The 24,605-nt window shown below is 45.9% G+C and overlaps 2 protein-coding genes across 4 annotated transcripts; one reads left to right on the forward strand and one right to left on the reverse strand.

Moving 5' to 3' along the window:
* On the forward strand, positions 1-8,586 carry LOC123444818 (uricase). The gene is made up of 8 exons (XM_045121670.1): positions 1-403; positions 510-602; positions 709-784; positions 2,463-2,572; positions 7,235-7,326; positions 7,686-7,859; positions 7,970-8,063; positions 8,294-8,586. The coding sequence occupies exons 1-8, from the start codon at positions 203-205 to the stop codon at positions 8,375-8,377; spliced, it is 924 nt and encodes a 307-aa protein (XP_044977605.1). The 5' UTR covers positions 1-202; the 3' UTR covers positions 8,378-8,586.
* LOC123444816 lies at positions 2,750-7,222 on the reverse strand. 3 transcript variants are annotated; one of them, XM_045121669.1, is made up of 2 exons: positions 5,872-7,221; positions 2,750-3,136 (listed from the first exon to the last, which is right to left on the reverse strand). In XM_045121669.1, the coding sequence occupies exons 1-2, from the start codon at positions 6,679-6,681 to the stop codon at positions 2,975-2,977; spliced, it is 972 nt and encodes a 323-aa protein (XP_044977604.1). In that variant the 5' UTR covers positions 6,682-7,221; the 3' UTR covers positions 2,750-2,974. The 3 variants fall into 3 exon arrangements, 2 of the variants coding, with proteins under 2 accessions (XP_044977604.1, XP_044977603.1); XM_045121668.1 differs by having other exon boundaries at positions 4,701-7,221; XR_006631029.1 differs by having other exon boundaries at positions 4,701-7,222.
* Positions 8,587-24,605: the final 16,019 nt, after the last annotated feature.

A 24,605-nucleotide genomic window follows, 5' to 3' on the forward strand; every position in this document is an offset into this window, starting at 1 on the left:
ACGAGCGAGAGTGACATCGCGACGGGCATCTCGCTGGCCGACTGCGCGCGGTCCCCACATCCCCTCCGTCTCCGTCTCCGTCTCCCTCTCCCTCTACAAAAGAAGCAGTAGCACTCCCGTGCGCGTCACTTCCGCCAGCGACACACGCATCCGCATCCGCATCGGGCTTTCACCCCCAGTGCTGCAGATCGGATCCCCATCCATGGCGGGGCGCTTCGACCTCCAGGGCAGGCACGGCAAGTCCCGCGTCCGGGTCTCCCGCGTGTGGCGCCGCCCCGCCGAGGCCGGCGGCCACCTCTTCGTCGAGTGGAGCGTCGCCGTCAGCGTCGTCTCCGACTGCCTCCCCTCCTACACCTCCGACGACAACTCCGCAATCGTCGCCACCGACTCCATCAAGAACACCGTGCGCCCCCCTTCCTCTCCGTTCCCTTCTCCCTGCCCGGCGGTGCTCCCCGGTCAGTCCCGGCCCTGGTCCCTTGATCCGCTGCGCCTTTTGCTTGCTTGATCAGGTGTATGTGAAGGCCAAGGAGTGCACGGAGGTGGTGTCCATGGAGGAATTCGCGGTCATCCTCGGCAGGCATTTCACCTCCCTGTACCCGCAGGTACGGAGTGGTGGGGATGGGAGTTTTTCCCGGCCATTTATGGTGTGTTCTACTGTATAAAAACGCTGGAACCCGGCCATTTATGAAAGTGTTCTTGTTCGAGCAGGTGTCGGAGGCTACAGTGACGATCGTGGAGCGCCCATGGGAGCGTGTGGCTGTGGACGGGAAGCCCCATTCGCATGGTGAGGAGAGTTTTCTCGCTTACTCTTTTTGTTTACTTGTGCCGTAGTAAGGAGTAGGGCCTTTTGGAGCTCGGCCTCCATGGAGCCCGTTTCTTTTTAAAAAAATAAAAATTCAAATTTTCCGGTTTCAATCTGAGAAAAGATATGCAATTATACAAGGATGAAATGTATATGTGTGCAAAAATTGAGGATGAAATGCCTTGAGATGCGATTTGTGCAAAAGAAATAAATTCATGGACTTTTGGGATGAATAGTATCATGTGTTAAAAAATTATAGATTTGTCTTTTTTGCACAACCCTCGTTTCGACGTATTTCGTCCTGAAAATTTACAAACATCTGTGTTCTGCCTTCATGTATATCTACACTTTTTTTCAGATTTCTTTTAAAATATAAAATATGAATTTTGATGAATTTTGGTGGCCTCCATGGAGGCCGAGCTCCAAACAGCATTTTCGCGTAGTAAGTAAAGTGTGCCTTTATGAAGCCACAGTAAGTTCCATTCAAATGGCAGCCAAGTCAGGAGGGCCAAACCCCCAGCTTTACTTAACAATACGGGAGTACATTACAGACTTTCCAATTAGTGGCTGGGTATGTAAAAGCAGAGATAAGATGCTAGTGACTGCACATCCCCGAATGGCTAAACTTGATTACGATCTATATGAAAGAAGTAGCATAAAACAATGTGACAAATGCTCCATCCTCAAGTCTTGTTTCAGTGGTCAACTGCCATTAAAGTTCTAAAGGAAGTGCTGATCCGCCTCTTTTTGTAGATCAGCACAGTATTGGATCCATGTGCAAATTGGCTGAATTGCAGCTGTTCTAGGCCATTAGGATTTATGATGTGTTTCTTCCACATTTCTGAACACCCTGTCGGTCATTATGAACAGTTTTTAGCTACACAGTCTATGCATTGAAAGACATTGTAAAGATCAACAAGCAGTAGCAGTTGAAGTAAAGCTAGAGAAAAGGGATGCATACTGAAAGCCTTTGGCAATGTATATTTATCAACAACTCAGCCAACCAGGTAGAATATGTTGGCAAGTGCCAACAAACATCATGTTGCTTTTATCTAGCATGAGGATGCACAATCATCATTTAACTGTTTTTTACCAAACATATACTACTTAATACTTAATCGGCAAATGAATATTTAAGTAGTGTAATGCACAAATTTGCATGTTGTTTGGAATCCCTCTTCTAACTAGTGAAATGTATTTCATTATTATTAGAGAACAAAACCAAATGGGACTTAACCAATAAGTTAAATACCAGAGCCACTCATCTTTAGTCATATAGTTACTATTGGCCAATAATAATTTTCCTATTGAGCTCTCAAATAATTTCACATCATTATCATTGCGGTTGCAAGTTGAATAGTGCGGTGCATAAACAGTACCCTTACCTGTATCTCTTCCATTTTCTCCTTAAAACTTAGATTCCTGGTAGATCCACTGATAGTCAAAAAGGAGGATTATGATAATCGAGCAGACTGTTTCTCATCAACTACTTGCTGATTTTTGTTTTGTTTTGACAAATAACTTTCTCACATTTATTATGGTAAATATTCACATTTAGATAGCTTCTATTGCAAAATGCGATGCTAAAGGAAAACAATCCCTCCCTGACGAGTTATTTGAGAGTTATCTGATATAACTTATGCAATGGACTCCTTTGCAGGGTTCAAACTTGGTTCTGAAAAGCACACCACTGAGGTCACTGTGAAGAAGTCTGGAAGCCTGCTTATAAATTCTGGGATACAAGGATACTCCTTGCTAAAGACAACTCAGGTGTTTATTTCACTTATTTGTCTTGGTCCTTATGCCACCATTCACAAAGAAATGCATTTCTGCATATTTCTCGAACTCTGGTTGAGTTTGCTAGTTGCAGTACATAGTTGAATAAGTTATGAGTTCTGATATGATAGAGATTTATAGGAGATTATTAACTAGGAAGATATATATTTCTTTTTGAACGAAAGGGGTTTCCCCCCCTACCCCACTTTTTATAAATGGAGCAGAAAAAGCCCATAAACCAGCTACACAACAGTTAACACATCAACCGAAAATAACCACAGGCAGACCCCAACAAAGGAAGCTGTCCTGGAAAGTGCAAAGTAATCTACATTTATTACAAGCCAAGATAAACTACCAAGGGAGAAAAGAAACTAAGGATAAGGATAGGTCTTCAGATCATCGCCAAGCAATCCTCAGGATCTCCCCCCGACGCTTGTCCAGCAGACGAATGAACTGCTTCAGTTCGGTTTGCTGAGCAGCGCCACAAAGAACTTCCCATCGAAGCAAAATCCCTCTTAACTTGACAATTTTGCAGTCCAGACTTCTCCATTTGCGCCCCTGGAAACAGAATTCATTTCTTAATTTCTATATACTCCACAAGGAGGCCGCAATTACCAAGTTAAGAACAGGCTTTTGTTTATTAACTTTCCAAAAGGAAGCAACCTCACTAATGCAACTTATTCTGCAAATCTTAAAGAAATCAGATATAATATCCCAAATCAGGTTACAGTTCACACATTCAAAAAATAAATGCTGGATGGATTCATCTTCACTACAAAATAGGCAAGACTTATCCTCAATTGTTTTCCTTTTAGCCACATTATCTCTAGTCAAGGATTTGTTATATAAACACAACAACAAAAACACATGTATTTTCTGAGGACACAAAGTTTTCCATAAAGAGTCTCCAAAAGGAGATACCACACCTCCAAAGTTGATACACTTATAAAAAGACTTAACAGAGTAAATGCCTTTTGATTCCAAATCCCAAACAGGAGTATCAAGAGAATCAGATAAAGGATAATCCTTTATATGATTAATAAGCATTCCCCAATCACTTAGCCCACTATGATCAACACACCTTCTAAATGATAGTCTAAGTGTCACCCCATCCCAAACTTGGGCCACAGCACATTCTTGTTGATTACAGATCTCAAACAATTTCCAAAACCTTACTTTAAGGGAACACTCCCCAGCCCAAACATCATGCCAGAAACTTATATTAGCACCATTTCCAATTTTCCAATGATAAAAATTCCTAGATGCTTGTAAAGCCCAGGAAACACTTTTCCAGAAAGGAGATCCAAATTTTGTTTTGGTCCAAAAGATATTTGGACAAGTCACATCATACTTATAAGCAATCACATTTTTCGAGTCCCCATAATTATTCCTAAAAAATCTTTTTCCCCAGGAAGCCAACAATGCCATATTATAATCTCTAATATTAGGGATCCCTAAACCTCCAAAATCCTTCTTTCTAGACACCAAACCCCATTTGGCCAAATGGAACTTATGTTGATCCCCCATATTGCCCCACAAAAAGTGAGCCATCTGGGAGTTAATGGCATTGATAGCCCATTTAGGGAACTTCACAAATGCCATTAGATAAGCAGGGATGCTCACAATACAAGCACATAACAGCACAATTTTCCCCCTGAAAGTAAGATACCTACCCAACCAACCAGAAATTCCCTTGATGATCCTATCAATCAAAGGTTGCAAGTCTTCCCTCCTCAACTTATCATAGTGAAGAGGCACCCCAAGATATTTAATAGGAAAGGATCCTATATTACAGCAAAAAATCTGGGCAAAAGACTTGGCCCTGTACTCATCAACATTAATAGTAATTAGATCACTTTTGTGGAAATTGATTTTCATCCCAGAAAGATTCTCAAAACAGGACAAAATCCATTTAAAATTCTTAGCTTTTTCAACAGAGTCCTCTAAAAAGAGGAGAGTATCATCTGCATACTGAAGACTAATTACCCCCCAGGAATGGCATAGTCAAGCAAACCAGAGATCAATCCCTGAGCAGCAGCTTTGAATAACATCTTAGAAAAGACATCAGCAACTAAATTAAAAAGAAGAGGAGATATAGGATCCCCTTGCTTAAGACCTTTACCACTCATAAAATAAGGAACTGGAGGTGGAGTAGCAGGAACAGTAGGAGCAGCAGGAGGATGAGAGGTAGCCCCCTGATCCCCTTTTTTTGGAGGCTGTCTCCTAGCTCGATGTCCCCCTCTTTGATCCATCTTCTTCTTCACAGCACCCACAAAAGAAAGCTTGCCAGGGCACAAACCCCCACTATCGATCTGGAATTCAGTTGGGATGGGGTCAAATCTACCAGGGTGAACTACAGGATAGCAGTCTTCTACAGAGAAGCAGCCAGATCTGAACTTGTCTTTCCTGATCCAGAACAACCGACTTCCTAGAGGGAAATTAGGGTTTGGAGGGGGCAGACAAGGTTTGGGTCTCTTCTGGCGGCGGCTGGGGGAAGGGATAACCCAGAGCTGTCCATAAAAATCAGCCACCTCCTCCTCGAAACTGTAATGTGGCCCAGAAGGCGTATTCTTCTTTCCTGCTTTCCTGGGCACCACAGATCCTCTGATCAACGGCTTAGAAGCTGCCATTGTCCCCAGAGGAGTCCAGTCTTTTATATTCTTATCCAACTCAGCTCCCACTGTTGCAGAAACAACCTGCTTACTTTCCTTTTTACTTTCCTCAAATTCCACTTTTTCACAATCTATCACTGACCCGCGCATTATATCAATTTCTTTCTCATTTAGCTCATCTCCATTCAAATCCACGCAAACAGAGTCACCAGATTTGTGTTCACCATCTGCAGAAGCAGGAATAACTATCTTTTGACATGGATTCACAGAAAGTTCTATCATCTCTGAAGTTTTGTCCTCGGGTATAAACCCAGTTACTAGTGCCATACAACTACCGAACTCCTCTTCAATCTTTGGAGGAACAATCCTACAACTACAATCCCCAGCATCATCCACAGAAGCAGAGGAGGGATTTCCTGATTTAACATCAGAACATTACCTCAACTCATACAAACCTCCAGGCTTGTTTGATCCTAATGTAGGGATATTGGGTGGGATACAAATCCCCCTAGAAATCTTATCTGAATCCAAATCGGAAGTAAGACTACTACCCCCAGCAATAACCAAAAGGTCGCACGGGGCCTTCTTCTGATTCCTCTCACCCACATCAGTGATCAGAAGATCACAAGAACCAGTCATTGAAAATACATGACGGAAAGGAAAAGGGAAAGATCGACTAACCCGATTGCGATGAGGAAGAACCAAACCTCGATCTCCTGGCCATGGCGGTGGTTCGAAGCGATGAAGCTCCTTCCCCGCCCGACGTCCTCGCCGCGAAGCACGCCCGCCAGGGCCCCGCGAGGTCAACTGGCTTGAGGAGGATCGATCCCCGGCGGCAGCTCCTCGCGAGGAATCTGAGATATCTCCAGCACCGACGGGGGATTGATGTTGAGGAGGAATGGAATCGACGATTTGAATCGGCTCCACTTCCTCGCCACTCCTGGATCCGTGGCCTCCGCCTCCCGCATCGCCCAATACACGAACTCGTAATCCATGCCTCCATCGTCGCCGCAGAAACGAGCTCGTTCCGCGAAGGTTGCCATGCGGATTATCTCCACCATCACCCCTGGCCAACTTGCTCGATCCGGGAATTTCCCTCGAACCACCCGCATCATCTCCGCACGGGCCTCCGCCGACCGAAGTTCTGCTGATGGCAGCAGCATTATCGGAGTTGGAGCGCCTAGAGCCCGCGGCGGCGACACCATCTCCGTGCGGAGTCGCCGCACCCGGATCCTTCTTCTCTCGCCCGCCATCGAGATGGGGAGCGGCCGAGGGAGAGGAAACGCACCCGATGCAGTCACGACTCTCTGACGGATAGGAATCGTCGCCGTGCGTCGAAGGCTGGGAGTGGAGGGGAGGCTCGAGGCCAAGTGGAGACGGGCGGTGGGGCAGCTCGAGGGTGAGCGGTGGGCGGCAGTAATTGACATTAATGGCGGTAGGTGAAATCTCGCCCGTCGCCACGCCCGAGCGGGGCGGTGTTGGTTCGCTCATGTCAGTGTGTTTAATGACCTAGAATCTTTATCCAGTTGCATAATAAAAAGAAAAAAGGGGAACTAGGAAGATATATGTAGCCTTACCAAAAGTTTTCCCCATGTTGATGGGATATGAGGCAGTCCTTGTAGAAGACCGTTGGAATAGGAATGGACATGCTACAGCTATGTCAATATGTCATGTATTCATGTTCTTGGGGATAAATGCAACATGCCAGCAGGCAGGAACTTTGTTAGATGTAGTGTCACCTAAGCAAAATAATGTAATTAGTTTGAGCTGAAGCGGGACTGTTTTACTTTAGTATTACAGAAGAGGTGTGCTTCGGTACAACCCCCTCCTTCATAAAACGTATAAAGGAAAATGTATACCCACCTCGTATTGTACACTATAGGCCGTCATACGTATACTATATAAGGAGTGTATAATACGAGGTGGATATACATTCTCCTTTATACGTTTTGTGGGGGAGGGGGGTTGTACCGAAGCAAAAGTGATTACAGAATTAGGCAGGTGCAAGTAATAAATACTAAATTCGCGTCACTATCTATCTCAGTCTGGATTTGAAGGATTCGTGAGGGACCGCTACACTCTTCTTCCTGAAACAAGAGAAAGAATCGTAGCAACAGAAGTAACTGCTTGGTGGAGGTTTGGTCACTCTTCCCCATCTTCCTGAAATGTTCTCTTTTCCACAATGCTGATAGTCATTCAACCCTTTGTTTATTCTTGATAGTAATTCAGTAATTCTTAAATTCAAGGCGACAAATCAAGTGTACTATTTTAAAGTTAACTGTCAGCTTGTTTGTCCAGTGGAGTAGCACTTCTATTGCTGTTGGTCTTCGACAGCATAGTTCTTTACAAGTACTGTTGCCAGTATCTTTTGAGTTTTCAAGCTAATATGAGCTCATGTTACAAGTCATGATTCACAATTTCCTAGTCTTTAAAATGAAAAAATATGCCAGGATCCGTCCAATTGATTACCATCATGCTTTCTCTTTTGTGTTCAGGTATCCGTTCGAGGATATTTCCCAGCTTCCGTCAAAGCCATTTTGCTTCACACAAAGATACCAGGATGTGAAGAAAGTTCTCGCAGACACATTCTTTGGTCCTCCTGATGTTGGTGTGTATAGTCCATCAGTGCAGAATACATTATACCTCATGGCTAGGGAAGTTCTTACCAGGTTCGCGGCTTTGAGATTTGGCCATTATTTTCTTACCGACTGTAGCTTTTTGTCAGCCGTATTTAGCCCCTACTTTTATGTATGCCTGAACATATGATGTCAACTCCCAGGTTCCCAGACATAGCATCCGTTCAGCTTAGGATGCCAAACCTCCACTTTCTTCCCGTGAACCTAGGGGGGAAAGAAAATCCTGGATTGGTGAAGGTGAGAACAATGGGCACCACATTTTCATTGTCCTGTACTCCTGTTTGCCTGCCCTCCCCACACTGTTTTATTCTTATTAGGGCTAATGGTTGGTTTCAGAATCATGTATATTAGCAATTGTATAGATGAAAAACATTCTTGAGCTGTATTTATGTTTAATGTATTGCAATTATACTTGCCCCAGAACTCTCCTGTCATACCCACTTTAACTGAATCCTTTCTATGTACAGTTTGCTGATGATGTGTACATGCCGACTGATGAGCCACATGGAACCATTGAAGCAACGTTGAGCCGCGCCAACTCAAAGCTGTAATTTCCTTTTCTTTGCCTTTTCCCCTGAGGAAAAACTGTAATTAACAATCAGGGATGGTACCCAGGCTCATGATTTAGTTTGGCTTCTTCAAGTTCAAAATCACCAATAAACAAAGTAATAGGGGGGAAAAGTCTAGGGCAAACCTTTGCAAAAGGGAAAATGATGTAAGCTTTGCATGTGTTCAGCTAAAATGACTTGTACATGGCCAAGCTAGTGTTCCACATGTCTGCTGTTTAATCGGGGGAATCTGTATTTTTTTTTTTTGGAACTTTGGGTGTGTAGATGAGGTCTTTTCATGTTTCGCGCTTCAATGTAATATGGTTTCTATTAAATGAAATTGAGGGAGACCCTTCTATATCAGAGGAAAAAAAAACTAAAGTCCAGCATTGTGAAGTTTATACTTTTAGACGTTGTATAAAACTTGAATGTCCCATTTTGAGCTTCGGTTTATCTTAAAAAATAATGAACTTGACAACATTTTTGTTTCTTTCGGAGAGCAAAACATATTAATTTGCCGCACGGTGCTATAATAGAACTTGTCTTTCTTTTTTTCTTTTTTTTTGAGGGGGAAATAGAACTTGTTGGCTGATCATGTTTGTATTCGACAGTAAAGGCCGTCTACACAAGAAATACTGTGTGGGCCGTGTATATGGGCCAACGCCCAACGGGCCAACACAAATGGTAGTCCTTCCTCGTCTTCCATATTACCATATACTCCCTCCGTTCCTAAATATAAGTCTTTCTAGAGATTCTATTAGAGGATTACATACGGATGTATATAGACATACTCTAAAGTATAGATTCACTTATTTTGCTTTGTATGTAGTCATCTAGTAAAATCTCTTAAAAGACTTATATTTAGGAACGAAGGGAGTTTCTGTGGTGTTTCCGGCGGAGCTCAAGTATAGTGACCCATATGTACATGATTGATTTTTCAGGAATAGATAGATCGGCTTTTTCTTTGACGGGGTGAGTAGATCGATACTCGAGGATTTTTTCACTGTTTTAACCTTTTTTTCTAAACATGAGCACAAAATGAACCAGATTTGAAAGCATTTCACGATTTGACCCTTTTAGAAACGCCACAAGTTGTGGCGTTGCTGCCCCACTATGCAACGTCTGTCTACCATGGCGTTGCTACCTTACAGTGACACGTCCGTCTACCGTGGCGTTTTTTCTTTTTTGCAACATCAATCTAAAGTGGCGTTGCGGACCCATTGTGAAACGCCAACAGTGCTGGCGTTGCTGCCCAACAGTGACACGCCTGTCTACCATGGCGTTTTTTCTTTCTTGCAACGCCAGTCTAATGTGGCGTTGCAGGCCCATTGTGAAACGCCAACAGTGCTGGCGTTGCAGACCCACTATGGAACGCAGCGATGACATCCAGCCAGCCCACGGCATGCTGCCAGCAACATGTGTAGTGCTGAAACGTCATGGACCATGACGTTTCACGCGTAGCCTGCAACGCCACATTAGACTGGCGTTTGAGTGGATCTGCAACGCCACATTAGACTGGCGTTTGAGTGGGTCTGCAACGCCACATTAGACTGACGTTTCTATGTGCGTCTGCAACGCCACGGGCTCTGGCGTTTCTATGTGCGCCTGCAACGCCACGGGCTCTTGCGTTTCAAAAAAGGTCAGATCATGAAATGGTTTCAATCAGAGTTCATTCCGTGCAATACTTTCATCTCATGGGTCAAAATCGTGAAAAAATCTGATACTCGAGATAGGTACAAAGAGAAAGCAGAACATGATCAGTTACCCAGTTTCATCAAAGCGGCTTGTTCCCCCCACCCCACCCACATGCTACAGGGTCGCCGATACTCCACCAATGCGTTCGGAAAATTTGTCCTGGGGCCACCTAACAGGCATCCACTTGCCGATGGCGATCGACGGAGAGAGAGCAATAACTCGGAGGGAGGGCCGCAGGACGGATAAACGAAGGTTCACTGCGCACGGGGCACCCTCGATCGTGGCCGCCGATCGGGTTTTTCCTGTTCCCAGCCGCGGACCGCCTCACGTTTCCGCGCCATCGACCGCCGGTGGCCCGGCCCAATCATGGGCGCCGCGCCGTGCGGTGCGTGCGGCCGGTCGCTGGCTCGCCTGGCTGGTCATCATCGACGTTCCTTTGCACCAATTAAGAGAGCGCGTCACTTCATCCGTGCATTCTCTCTTGATCGATCCCGAGGCCGCATCTCCTTGGGTTTGCGGGGGAAATGAGATGGGACTCTGCCCCTGCGGGCTGCGTCCCCGTCCTTCCCGGCGATGATGCCATGTGGACCGAGCGCGCGCACATGGGGCGCCACACATGGGCATGGCATGGCAGGCTGGCGCCATTGATGGATCCGCGCTGGCAGGCTCCGAGCTGGCTGGATGCGGTACGGCGGCGCGCACGTATCCTTCACTCCTTGCGCCGGGGGACCGGGGGGCACATGGCCGACGGAGATGCTCCTCTGACCAGAAATGCACGCTTGACCAGAAGCCATTGGTTGGTTTGGTCCTTGCCTCTCTTCTGCGCCCACCCAACCCAGCGGTACCGCTGCACCGACTGCTCTTCCCGCTCATCATCAACTCCCATCCGAACCCACGAAATTTTCCATGTTTCTGTTGCAAATAGACTGCGCCGTGCTGCAGAGGAAGTGGTTTGGAACTTTGGGTTAGCGCACAGGCTGCTATCGGTCGGAGTGGGCTTGCTGAAGCATAGGCATGTACTACCAGCGATAACATGTCAGAACTTTTTATTTCTGAATGGTTGTTATCCTACATTCGTTAAGTAGAAAAGAGTTACTCGGTTAATTAAAGAAAACCGAACGAAAATCATATTATCCAGTTAATCATAAAAAATCAGATACTCCCTCCGTTCCTTGATATAAGGTGTATAGTTTTTTGAGAAAAAATCCAAAATATAAGATGTATTGCGTTGCGCCATTTGTTTGGATATTTATTTTAGGGATTTGATTACATTTTCTTATATCAGGCAAGCTCCTTTATTTTCTGATGTCAATTAGTCAGGTGTAATATCAGCCAAAACTTATGAAATCTTCCCTCTAGGTGCATTCTTTAATTTCCGTGTCAAAAACTATACACCCTATATTTAGAAACAAAGGGTAAAAATCAATACAACCGTTGAACGACACACATAAAAAAATCACGCACACCATTTCAAAGAGGGTCTTGGCGAGATAGCACGCAGGCGTCATCGTCACCACTCTCCCTCTAAAGGTGTCATCGTCGTCCCTACAGTCTAAGCAAATGACTCCGACTCTCTCGTAGTCGATCGTCGACTCAACCCACGCTGTAGCGGACACGTGAAACTGCATGAGGATCTATGCCGAAATCTCAACCACCTGCGGGCACAAGATGCAACACCGGCTCTGAAGGAGAGCTTTGTAGGACAAAAGCACGCACAGCTGGCGCCATGGGAAATTACCAAACATGCTATCTTTTTTTATAAGGGGCGCTTTATTACTTGAAAGATTTAAGTATTACACCCGACCTCTACATAATTGAGATGCACACAGTCAGTCAACGTATACCACAGGGCCCCGCCGCAGCAGTTTCGACTCCATAGCAACAAACAAACCGAGGCAAAACCATGAACATGCCGAAGAAGAGCCGACTATCACATCCATTGCCGCGTCGCTGACATTGCTCCCACCATCATCGTTGCCACAGAAGCCTAGACGCCACACCCTCCACCATCCATCGGTCCTGCTCGCCGACGTCAAGCTCCCAAGACGAAGCCACCAAGAGGGAATACAACACCAAGGCGCCGCCATCGTCCGATCACAAATCAAGGTTTCCCCCTGAGAGGCCGAAAAGGCCAGATCCGCGCAGGAGGAATGGGGGAACAAAGCAACGATGCCTCCATGAAGGTCAACAACGGCCACAGCCCCCGCCATTGCTGGTCACGACACGAGGCCAAGACATGGTTTTCACCCAGCTCCACACCACCTCAGCCGCACATCATCCCGCATTGGCATCGGCAAGCCCACCAAGCATCACCACCATCGAAGCTGCCCATCGACGAAGAAGCACCAAGATCCGTCGCAGCCAACCGCACCTCGCGGAGACCACCGACGGCTGGAGACCAGATCCGCATTACATGTCGTCGGAATGCACTTCCTCGTTAACATGGGCCTCTGATCCGCACACCCCGAGGGACGTCCACGCGATGCCAGGCCGCACAGACACCCACCGAGTTTCGCCTCGTGGCGGCGGCGAAACCACGAAAAAGCTCCCGATTGATTTTTTCCAGACCAGGACGCTTCATATAGCAAAAGAGGGGGGCTAGTGGGCCTTCAGGCAGCCCACAAGCCTGCCCTGCGTCACCAGGGGTGGTGGTGGCGGTGGCAAGCTTGTGGAGCCCTGGTGGCCCCCCTCCGGTAGTTCTTTCGCCTAGTATTTTTAATATATTTGATACGTACATTTTGCATCATGCTTTCATGTTAATTTTTATTGCTTTTTGGGCTGTTATATTACTTGTGGTATCATATTTATGCCTTCTCTCTCTTATTTTGCAAGGATTATTTGAAGAGGGAGAATTCAGGCACCTGAAATTCTGGACTGGAAAAATGAGCAAATCCTAGTCCACTATTCTGCACATCTCCAAATGCCCTGAAAATTTACATGGATTTTTCGCCCCTCATGGCCGAAGCCACCGCTCGAGCGCCGTACAGGCCACTCACGCCCCTCCACCATGGGCTCCGTCAGAACTGAGCACAAGCACCACATCAGTCCTCCACCACACCGCAGCAGGCCGTCATCGCTGCCGCCACCGCCGAACAAGCCACCTCGCAGTCACGGCAGCCGCCTGCAACTTGAGAAGGTCATCTCGGTCCACCCGCCATGCAGTCCAGCAGATCGCCCACGAGACCACCTCCCACGCCTCCTCGGGCCTCCGAGTCGCGTCCAAGCCCCAGATCCACACTGCTCAGAGCCTGTCTGCTCCCTCGCCGAGCCCTGTGCGCGCTCGCCGCACCACCGTGCGCGGTAACGTCTGGCCACCCATTCATGACCATCATGAACCGACTCCGATCGAACTGCAGCTGCAACTCACCCCAGCGTTGCCTCGCTATTGCCTGACTTCGCGAATCGCATCCCATCACAGCTCCTCCACGACACCTCATCCTCAGTGAGCCAAGGTCGCAGCCTTACTCCACCCAAGCCCTGCAACCGCTGCTGCGTGTAGCCCCTGGAGTTCACCCCACGCATGTGCTTGAGGCCACCAGATTCGCCGTCGTTGCGCTGCCAAACGACCCCACCACTGTTGCGCACACCCCGCGTAGCTCATCCCCTCGCCGGTGCTTGAGGCCACCAGATCCGATGTCGTTGTGCCGCCAAATGGCCCCACCGCTGTTGTGCGCAGTCCCTGGAGTGTTGGGGAACGTCGCATGGGAAACAAAAAATTTCCTACGCGCACGAAGACCTATCATGGTGATGTCCATCTACGAGAGGGGATGAGTGATCTACGTACCCTTGTAGATCGTACAGCAGAAGCGTTAGTGAACGCGGTTGATGCAGTGGAACGTCCTCACGTCCCTCGATCCGCCCCGCGAACAATCCCGCCATCAGTCCCACGATCTAGTACCGAACGGACGGCACCTCCGCGTTCAGCACACGTACAGCTCGACGATGATCTCGGCCTTCTTGATCCAGCAAGAGAGACGGAGAGGTAGAAGAGTTCTCCGGTAGCGTGACGGCGCTCCGGAGGTTGGTGATGACCTTGTGTCAGCAGGGCTCCGCCCGAGCTCCGCAGAAACGCGATCTAGAGGAAAAACCGTGGAGGTATGTGGTCGGGCTGCCGTGGAAAAGTCGTCTCAAATCAGCCCTAAAACCTCCGTATATATAGGTGGGAGGGAGGGGACGAGGCAGCCTCAAAACCTAAAGGTTTGGCCGAAATTGGAGGTGGAGGAGTCCTACTCCAATCCTACTTGGAGTAGGATTCCACCTTCCCACTTGGAAACTCTTTCCACCTTGTGTTTTTTCCTTCTCAAACCTTATGGGCCTTAGTGGGAACTTATTCCAGCCCACTAGGGGCTGGTTTATCTCTTCCCATAGCCCATGAGACCCCTTGGGGCGTGACACCCCTCCCGATGGTCCCCGGCACCCCTCCCGGCACTCCCGGTACACTACCGATGAGCCCGAAACTTTTCCGGTAATGCACGAAAACCTTCCGGTAACCAAATGAGGTCATCCTATATATCAATCTTCGTTTCCGGACCATTCAGGAAACCCTCGTGACGTCCGTGATCTCATCCGGGACTCCGAACAACATTCGGTAACCAACCATATAACTCAAATACGCATAAAACAACGTCGAACCTTAAGTGTGCAGACCCTGCGGGTTCGAGAACTATGTAGACATGACCCGAGAGACTCCTCGGTCAATGTCCAATAGCGGGACCTGGATGCCCATATTGGATCCTACATATTCTACGAAGATCTTATCGTTTGAACCTCAGTGCCAAGGATTCATATAATCCCGTATGTCATTCCCTTTGTCCTTCGGTATGTTACTTGCCCGAGATTCGATCGTCAGTATCCGCATACTTATTTCAATCTCGTTTACCGGCAAGTCTCTTTACTCGTTCCGTAATACAAGATCCCGCAACTTATACTAAGTCACATTGCTTGCAAGGCTTGTGTGTGATGTTGTATTACCGAGTGGGCCCCGAGATACCTCTCCGTCACACGGAGTGACAAATCCCAGTCTTGATCCATACTAACTCAACTAACACCTTCGGAGATACCTGTAGAGCATCTTTATAGTCACCCAGTTACGTTGCGACGTTTGATACACACAAAGCATTCCTCCGGTGTCAGTGAGTTATATGATCTCATGGTCATAGGAATAAATACTTGACACGCAGAAAACAGTAGCAACAAAATGACACGATCAACATGCTACGTCTATTAGTTTGGGTCTAGTCCATCACATGATTCTCCTAATGATGTGATCCCGTTATCAAGTGACAACACTTGCCTATGGCCAGGAAACCTTGACCATCTTTGATCAACGAGCTAGTCAACTAGAGGCTTACTAGGGACAGTGTTTTGTCTATGTATCCACACAAGTATTGTGTTTCCAATCAATACAATTATAGCATGGATAATAAACGATTATCATGAACTAAGAAATATAATAATAACTAATTTATTATTGCCTCTAGGGCATATTTCCAACAGTCTCCCACTTGCACTAGAGTCAATAATCTAGTTCACATCACCATGTGATTCCTACGAATCCAACACCCATATAGTTATGGGGTCTGATCACGTCTTGCTCGTGAGAGAGGTTTTAGTCAACGGTTCTGAAACTTTCAGATTCGTGCGTTCTTTACAAATCTTTATGTCATCTTATAGATGCTGCTACTACGTGCTATTTGGAAATGCTCCGAATATCTACTCTACTATACAAATCCGTTTCACTACTCATAGTTATCCGGATTAGTGTCAAAGCTTGCATTGACGTAACCCTTTACGACAAACTCTTTAACCACCTCCATAATCGAGAAAAATTCCTTAGTCCATTAGTTACTAAGGATAAATTTCGACCGCTGCTAGTGATTCAATCATGGATCACTCTCTGTACCTCTCAACATACTTTGAGTCAAGGCACACTTCAGGTGCGGTACACAGCATGGCATACTTTAGATTCTACGGCTAAGGCATAGAAGACGACCTTCGTCTATTCTCTTTATTCTGCCGTGGTCGGGTTTTGAGTCTTACTCAAATTCACACCTCACAACGCAACCAAGAACTCCTTCTTTGCTGATCTATTTTTGAACTCTTTCAAAAACTTGTCAAGGCATGCATCTTGTTGAAACTTCTATTAAGCGCTTTTGATCTATCTCCATAGATCTTTGATGCTCAACGTTCAAGTAGCTCAATCCAGGTATTCCTTTGAAAACTCCTTTCAGACAACCTTGTATGCTTTACAGAAATTCTACATTACTTCTGATCCACAATATGTCAACCACATATACTTATCAGAAATTCTATAGTGCTCCCACTCACTTCTTTGGAAATACAAGTTTCTCATAAACCTTGTACAAACCCAAAATCTTTGATCATCTCATCAAAGTGTATATTCCAACTCCGAGATGCTTGCACCAGTCCATTGAAGGATCACTGGAGCTTGCATACTTGCTAGTATCTTTAGGATCGACAAAACCTTCTGGTTGTATCACATACAATGTTTGCTCAAAGAAACCGTTGAGAAAACAATGTTTTGACATCCTATGTGCAATATTTCATAAATAATGCATCAACAACTAGCATAATTCTAACAGACCTTTAGCATCGCTATGAGTGAGAAAGACTCATCATAGTCAACAGTTTGATCTTGTCGGAAACATCTTTGCGACAAGTCAAGCTTTTCTTAATAGTGATTTATCACCATCATCGTCTGTCTTTCTTTTAAAGACCCATCTTTACTCAATAGTCCTGTGACCATCAAGTAGTTCTTCCAAAGTCTACACTTTGTTTTCATACATGGATCCTCTCTCGGATTTCATGGCTTCCAGCCATTTGTCGGAATCTGGGCCCACCATCGCTTTCTTCATAACTCGTAGGTTCACTATTGCTCAACAACATGACCTCCAAGACATGGTTACCGTACCACTCTGTAGTAGTACGCGACCTTGTCAACCTACGAGGCTTGTAGTAACTTGATCCGATGCTTGATGATCACCATCATCAGCTTCCACTTCAATTGGTGTAGGTGCCACAGGAACAACTTCCTGCGCCCTGCTACACACTTGTTGAAGTGATGGTTCAATAACCTCATCAAGTTCTACCACTCTCCCACTCAATTCTTTCGAGAGAAACCTTTCCTCGAGAAAGGATCCGTTTCTAGAAACAAACACTTTGCTTTCGGATCTGAGATAGGAGATGTACCCAACTGTTTTGGATATCCTATGAAGATGCATTTATCCGCTTTGGGTTCGAGTTTATCAGACTGAAACTTTTTCACATAAGTGTCGAAGCCCCAAACTTTCAAGAAACGACAGGTTAGATTTCTCTAAACCTCAGTCTATACTGTGTCATCTCAACGGAAATACGCGGTGCCCTATTTAAAGTGAGTGCGGTTGTCTCTAATGCATAACCCATAAACGATAGTGGTAATTCGATAAGAGACATCATAGTATGCACCATACCAAATAGTGCGTGGCTATGACGTTCAGACACATCATCACACTATGATGTTCCAGGTGGCATGAACTGCGAAACAATTTCCACATTGTCTTAACTGCGTACCAAAACTCGTAACTCAGATATTCATTTCTATGATCATATCGTAGACAGTTTATCCTCTTGTTACGACGAACTTCACTCCGAAACAGAATTGAACTTTTCAATATTTCAGACTTGTGATTCATTAAGTAAATACTCTAGTATCTACTCAAATCGTTAGTGAAGTAAGAACATAATGATATCCACTGCGTGCCTCAGCACCCATTGGACTGCATACATCAAAATGTATCACTTCCAACAAGTTACTATCTTATTTCATCTCAATGAAAACAAGGCCTTGCTCATGTGGTATGATTTTCATGTCACTAGTGATTCGAAATCAGGTGAGTACAAAGATCCATCATCATGGAGCCTCTTCATGCAATTTATACTAACATGACTCAAGCGGCAATGCCACAAGTAAGTGGTACTATCATCATCAACTCGTATCTTTTGGCACCAATATCATGAACATGTGTAGCACTACGATCGAGATTCAATAAACCATTTTATTCAAGAAAACAGAGTAACCATTATTCTCTTTAAATGAATAATCGTATTGCAATAAACACGATCCAATCATGTTCATGCTTAACGCAAGCACCAAATAACAATTATTAGGTTTAATACCAATCCCGATGGTAGAGGGAGCGTGCGACGTTTGATCATATCAACCTTGGAAACACTTCCAACACGTATCGTCACCTCGCCTTTAGCTAGTCTACGTTTATGCCGTAGCTTTCATTTCGTGTTACTAATCACTTAGCAACCGAACCGGTATCCAATACCCTCATGCTACTAGGAGTACTAGTAAAGTACACATCAACATCATGTATATCAAATACACTTCTTTCGACTTTTGCCAGCCTTCTTATCTACCAAGTATCTAGAGTTGCTCCGCCTCAGTGACTGTTCCCCTCATTACAGAAGCACTTAGTCTCGGGTTTGGGTTTAATCTTGGGTCTCTTCATTAGTGCAGCAACTGTTTTGCCGTTTCACGAAGTATCCCTTCTAGCCCTTGCCTTTCTTGAAACTTAGTGGTTTTACAAACCATCAACTATTGACGCTCCTTCTTGATTTCTACTTTCGCACTGTCAAACATCGCGAATCGCTCAAGGATCATTGTATCTATCCTTGATATGTTATAGTTCATCACGAAGCTCTCACAGCTTGGTGGCAGTGACTTTGGAGAACCATCACTATCTCATCTCGAAGATTAACTCCCACTTGATTCAAGTGATTGTCGTACTCAGACAATCTGAGCACATGCTCAACGATTGAGCTTTTCTCCTTTACTTTGTGGACAAAGAATCTTGTTGGAGGTCTCGTACCTCTTAACAAGGGCACAAGCATGAAATCACAATTTCATCTCTTTAGAACATCACTTATGTTTCGTGACGTTTTAAAACGTTTTCGGCGCCTTGCTTCTAAGCCATTTAAGTATTTTGCACTGAACTATCGTGTAGTCATCAGACACGTGTATGTCGGATGTTCACAGCATCCACAGACGAGCTCGAGGTGCAGCACACCGAGTGTTGCATTAAGGACATAAGCCTTCTGCGCAGCAACGAGGACAATCCTCGGTTTTACAGACTCAGTCTGCAAAGTTTGCTACTATCAACTTTCAACTAAATTTTCTCTAGGAACATATAAAAACAGTAGAGCTATAGCGCAAGCTACATCGTAATTCGCAAAGACCATTAGACTATGTTCATGACAATTAGTTCAATTAATCATATTACTTAAGAACTCCCACTCAAAAAGTACATCTCTCTAGTCATTTTAGTGGTACATGATCCAAATCCACTATCTCAAGTCCGATCATCACGTGAGTCGAGAATAGTTTCAGTGGTAAGCATCTCTATGCTAATCATATCAACTATACGATTCATGCTCGACCTTTCGGTCTCATGTGTTCCGAGGCCATGTCTGCACATGCTAGGCTCGTCAAGCTTAACCCGAGTGTTCCGCGTGCGCAACTGTTTTGCACCCGTTGTATGTGAACGTTGAGTCTATCACACCCGATCATCACGTGGTGTCTCAAAACGACGAACTGTAGCAACGGTGCACAGTCGGGGAGAACACAATTTCGTCTTGAAATTTTAGTGAGAGATCACCTCATAATGCTACCGTCGTTCTAAGCAAAATAAGGTGCATAAAAGGATTAACATCACATGCAATTCATAAGTGACATGATATGTCCATCATCACGTGCTTCTTGATCTCCATCACCAAAGCACCGGCACGATCTTCTTGTCACCGGCGTCACACCATGATCTCCATCAACGTGTCGCCATCGGGGTTGTCGTGCTACTCATGCTATTACTACTAAAGCTACGTCCTAGCAAAATAGTAAACGCATCTGCAAGCACAAACGTTAGTTATAAAGACAACCCTATGGCTCCTGCCGGTTGCCTTACCATCGACGTGCAAGTCGATATTATCTATTACAACATGATCATCTCATACATCCAATATATCACATCACATCGTTGGCCATATCACATCACAAGCATACCCTGCAAAAACAAGTTAGACGTCCTCTAATTTTGTTGTTGCATGTTTTACGTGGTGACCATGGGTATCTAGTAGGATCGCATCTCACTTACGCAAACACCACAACGGAGATATATGAATTGCTATTTAACCTCATCCAAGGACCTCCTCGGTCAAATCCGATTCAACTAAAGTTGGAGAAACTGACACCCGCCAGTCATCTTTGAGCAACGGAGTTACTCGTAGCGATGAAACCAGTCTCTCGTAAGCGTACGAGTAATGTCGGTCCGAGCCGCTTCGATCCAACAATACCGCGGAATCAAGAAAAGACTAAGGAGGGCAGCAAAACGCACATCACCGCCCACAAAAACTTTTGTGTTCTACTCGAGAAGACATCTACGCATGAACCTAGCTCATGATGCCACTGTTGGGGAACGTCGCATGGGAAACAAAAAATTTCCTACGCGCACGAAGACCTATCATGGTGATGTCCATCTACGAGAGGGGATGAGTGATCTACGTACCCTTGTAGATCGTACAGCAGAAGCGTTAGTGAACGCGGTTGATGTAGTGGAACGTCCTCACGTCCCTCGATCCGCCCCGCGAACAATCCCGCCATCAGTCCCACGATCTAGTACCGAACGGACGGCACCTCCGCGTTCAGCACACGTACAGCTCGACGATGATCTCGGCCTTCTTGATCCAGCAAGAGAGACGGAGAGGTAGAAGAGTTCTCCGGCAGCGTGACGGCGCTCCGGAGGTTGGTGATGACCTTGTGTCAGCAGGGCTCCGCCCGAGCTCCGCAGAAACGCGATCTAGAGGAAAAACCGTGGAGGTATGTGGTCGGGCTGCCGTGGAAAAGTCGTCTCAAATCAGCCCTAAAACCTCCGTATATATAGGTGGGAGGGAGGGGACGAGGCAGACTCAAAACCTAAAGGTTTGGCCGAAATTGGAGGTGGAGGAGTCCTACTCCAATCCTACTTGGAGTAGGATTCCACCTTCCCACTTGGAAACTCTTTCCACCTTGTGTTTTTTCCTTCTCAAACCTTATGGGCCTTAGTGGGAACTTATTCCAGCCCACTAGGGGCTGGTTTATCTCTTCCCATAGCCCATGAGACCCCTTGGGGCGTGACACCCTTCCCGATGGTCCCCGGCACCCCTCCCGGCACTCCCGGTACACTACCGATGAGCCCGAAACTTTTCCGGTAATGCACGAAAACCTTCCGGTAACCAAATGAGGTCATCCTATATATCAATCTTCGTTTCCGGACCATTCAGGAAACCCTCGTGACGTCCGTGATCTCATCCGGGACTCCGAACAACATTCGGTAACCAACCATATAACTCAAATACGCATAAAACAACGTCGAACCTTAAGTGTGCAGACCCTGCGGGTTCGAGAACTATGTAGACATGACCCGAGAGACTCCTCGGTCAATGTCCAATAGCGGGACCTGGATGCCCATATTGGATCCTACATATTCTACGAAGATCTTATCGTTTGAACCTCAGTGCCAAGGATTCATATAATCCCGTATGTCATTCCCTTTGTCCTTCGGTATGTTACTTGCCCGAGATTCGATCGTCAGTATCCGCATACTTATTTCAATCTCGTTTACCGGCAAGTCTCTTTACTCGTTCCGTAATACAAGATCCCGCAACTTATACTAAGTCACATTGCTTGCAAGGCTTGTGTGTGATGTTGTATTACCGAGTGGGCCCCGAGATACCTCTCCGTCACACGGAGTGACAAATCCCAGTCTTGATCCATACTAACTCAACTAACACCTTCGGAGATACCTGTAGAGCATCTTTATAGTCACCCAGTTACGTTGCGACGTTTGATACACACAAAGCATTCCTCCGGTGTCAGTGAGTTATATGATCTCATGGTCATAGGAATAAATACTTGACACGCAGAAAACAGTAGCAACAAAATGACACGATCAACATGCTACGTCTATTAGTTTGGGTCTAGTCCATCACATGATTCTCCTAATGATGTGATCCCGTTATCAAGTGACAACACTTGCCTATGGCCAGGAAACCTTGACCATCTTTGATCAACGAGCTAGTCAACTAGAGGCTTACTAGGGACAGTGTTTTGTCTATGTATCCACACAAGTATTGTGTTTCCAATCAATACAATTATAGCATGGATAATAAACGATTATCATGAACTAAGAAATATAATAATAACTAATTTATTATTGCCTCTAGGGCATATTTCCAACATGGAGCTCATCCCCTCGCTAGTGCCTGAGGCCACCAGATCCATTGTCGCTGCGTTGCCAAATGGCCCCACCGCTGTCGACGCCATCGGCTTTTCCCGGCGACCCCCTGTGACGGCGGAGAGGGGAGAGGAGGAGGAGCGAGGGTCCTTGCCGGCGGAATTTGGGGCGCTCCGGTGCAGCTCGTGGAGCCGCATGGGAGCTGGAGCGAAAGATACCGCCGAGAGGGGTTAAAAGGTCAGGAACTTCATTCAGACGTTACAGACAGTTAGGTAAACCGTGGTATATACCTCACTTAGGCAGGGCCACATATTACGGTAGACAGTGGCGGACCAAGAAATGGGCCATGCCCCACGCAAACTGGGCCGGGCCCGAGGCAACCTTCGTATAGTGTAGCAATCAGCTACGGTAAACGCTACAATGCACAAATGATCCGGGTCGCACGCCCGAGGCCGCCGTCTGGGCTGCCTGGGGCCTAAATCCGTCCATGACGGTGGACATACATCAGCTCGCATAGTGGAAATTTGTATAGAGTTTGTGTCAATTAATTCGGATCGAATGAAGTGTTGGAAATCTAGCTTATTCATGTTGCCACCGATCATACCTCTCGTGTTTTATCTAGAGTCTCCCGTAACCCTAGCTGCCACACAACCACCGTCCTTGTCGTCTGATTCCATTGGTCTTCCCCTCACCTTCGGTAGGTGGTTTTGATTCTGCTGTGTGTGTGCGCGTACGTGTGTGTGTGTGGGGGGGGGGGGGTGGTGGTGGCATGGACCTTCCCGTTTGCGAGGAGTCTTGATATAATTCTTAGGTTCCATATTCTCGTGTCGTTTGTCCGGGCACGATGATGTCACAATGGAATAAGTACCTTTAGCTCCATTCCATCGTGGTGGCATTGGTTCCGTCATGAGGGGGCGCATGAGTGTTACTTCCCGAGTTCACATTCGTCAATGTAGGAAAGAGTCGTTAATCATGATGCTTCTATATTAGTTTGTGGTGGCGTCGGTGGTGTCATCACTAAGATTATACAAAGCTTTTGACATTGTTGTAGGGTTGGGTCTCCACATTCGGTCTTCGCCTTCCTTCCCAAGTCGACGCTCCTCGCAACGTCAATTGAAATTTCAGTTAACGGCCCTAACAACTTCTTGGCTCGAGTGACGCGAAGAAGGTGTGAGCATCGAAATGGGCTCATGTTGGGCCTCATGAATTCGCTTTGGATCTGCTTAGCATAGCTTCTCACCTTAAAAAAAGATTATTTATGTCATAGTCAACTATTTTTTTTTCTTTCCATGCGTTAATATATGAATCGAAGCACTCCATCGACCTCGCTTGGTTAACGTTTGTTCGTCCTGCCTCTATTTGAATTTACAGTGTGTTGCACAGTACAAGCTTTCTCTGTATCGTTCGTGGGTAATTTTTTCGGGTGATGGTTGAACCATCATTCTCTGACCTCTTTTATTTATTTTCAAACGAGTGCCAAATGTTCCGAGTTTCCAGTATGAAAGTGGGCAACTTTCAAAAGAAGTAGGCATCTCCTTTCGCCACAAGTTTTTAAAAAAGGAAAGAAAATGATTTAGTCATCTTGCTTTCCTATCGACCCGGACGGTACACCTACCATGAGATACGATGCGTACAGTATTCAATCCAAGCTACCATCAGCAAGTTAGTTCTAGTAATGAGAATATCACAAAGCTAAAAAGCTCAGCAAAGATCACCACGGACAGTACGGGATACGGTTACTTTCCGGTCGGAACTGTAGCATTTAGCCTCTGCTAGTTGCTTCAAGTGATGACCATCCTGATCATTGCAATGATACGAATTCTGTGCCATGGTACTTGTAACCATTAACTAAGATCATGGTGCTAGATGCTTAAGTGCTACCAGAGGCACTCTCATCAAGGGCCTCCACTTTTCGGTTTGGAGAGAAGAAGCACCGGGCACTGAACTTGTGGTGTCCGGAGAGTCGGAGACCTACGGCCATGATGGCTCCAAGGACTAGAGAAACTTTGCTGGGGGCCATGATTGCGTATGTCTCAACATCGATCATTGTTCAGGTTCAGCACAACATTCATGGGGCAGACAGCAACTTGCTTGCAGCGTTCATCTCAAACGCCGATCTTCTCTCCCTGGCCATGTTTCACATTTCGAGAGATATCGATGCTGTTGCTCATAATTGTGTCACTAGGTTTACTCTCTCTGTATCTAAATAATTATAGTTAGGAAAGACTGCCTAGTTCTCCTCAACTATAATTATTTAAGAACAG

This window comes from Hordeum vulgare, chromosome 3H, assembly GCF_904849725.1.
Source record: "Hordeum vulgare subsp. vulgare chromosome 3H, MorexV3_pseudomolecules_assembly, whole genome shotgun sequence".
In the NCBI taxonomy this organism is placed as follows: Eukaryota; Viridiplantae; Streptophyta; class Magnoliopsida; order Poales; family Poaceae; genus Hordeum; species Hordeum vulgare.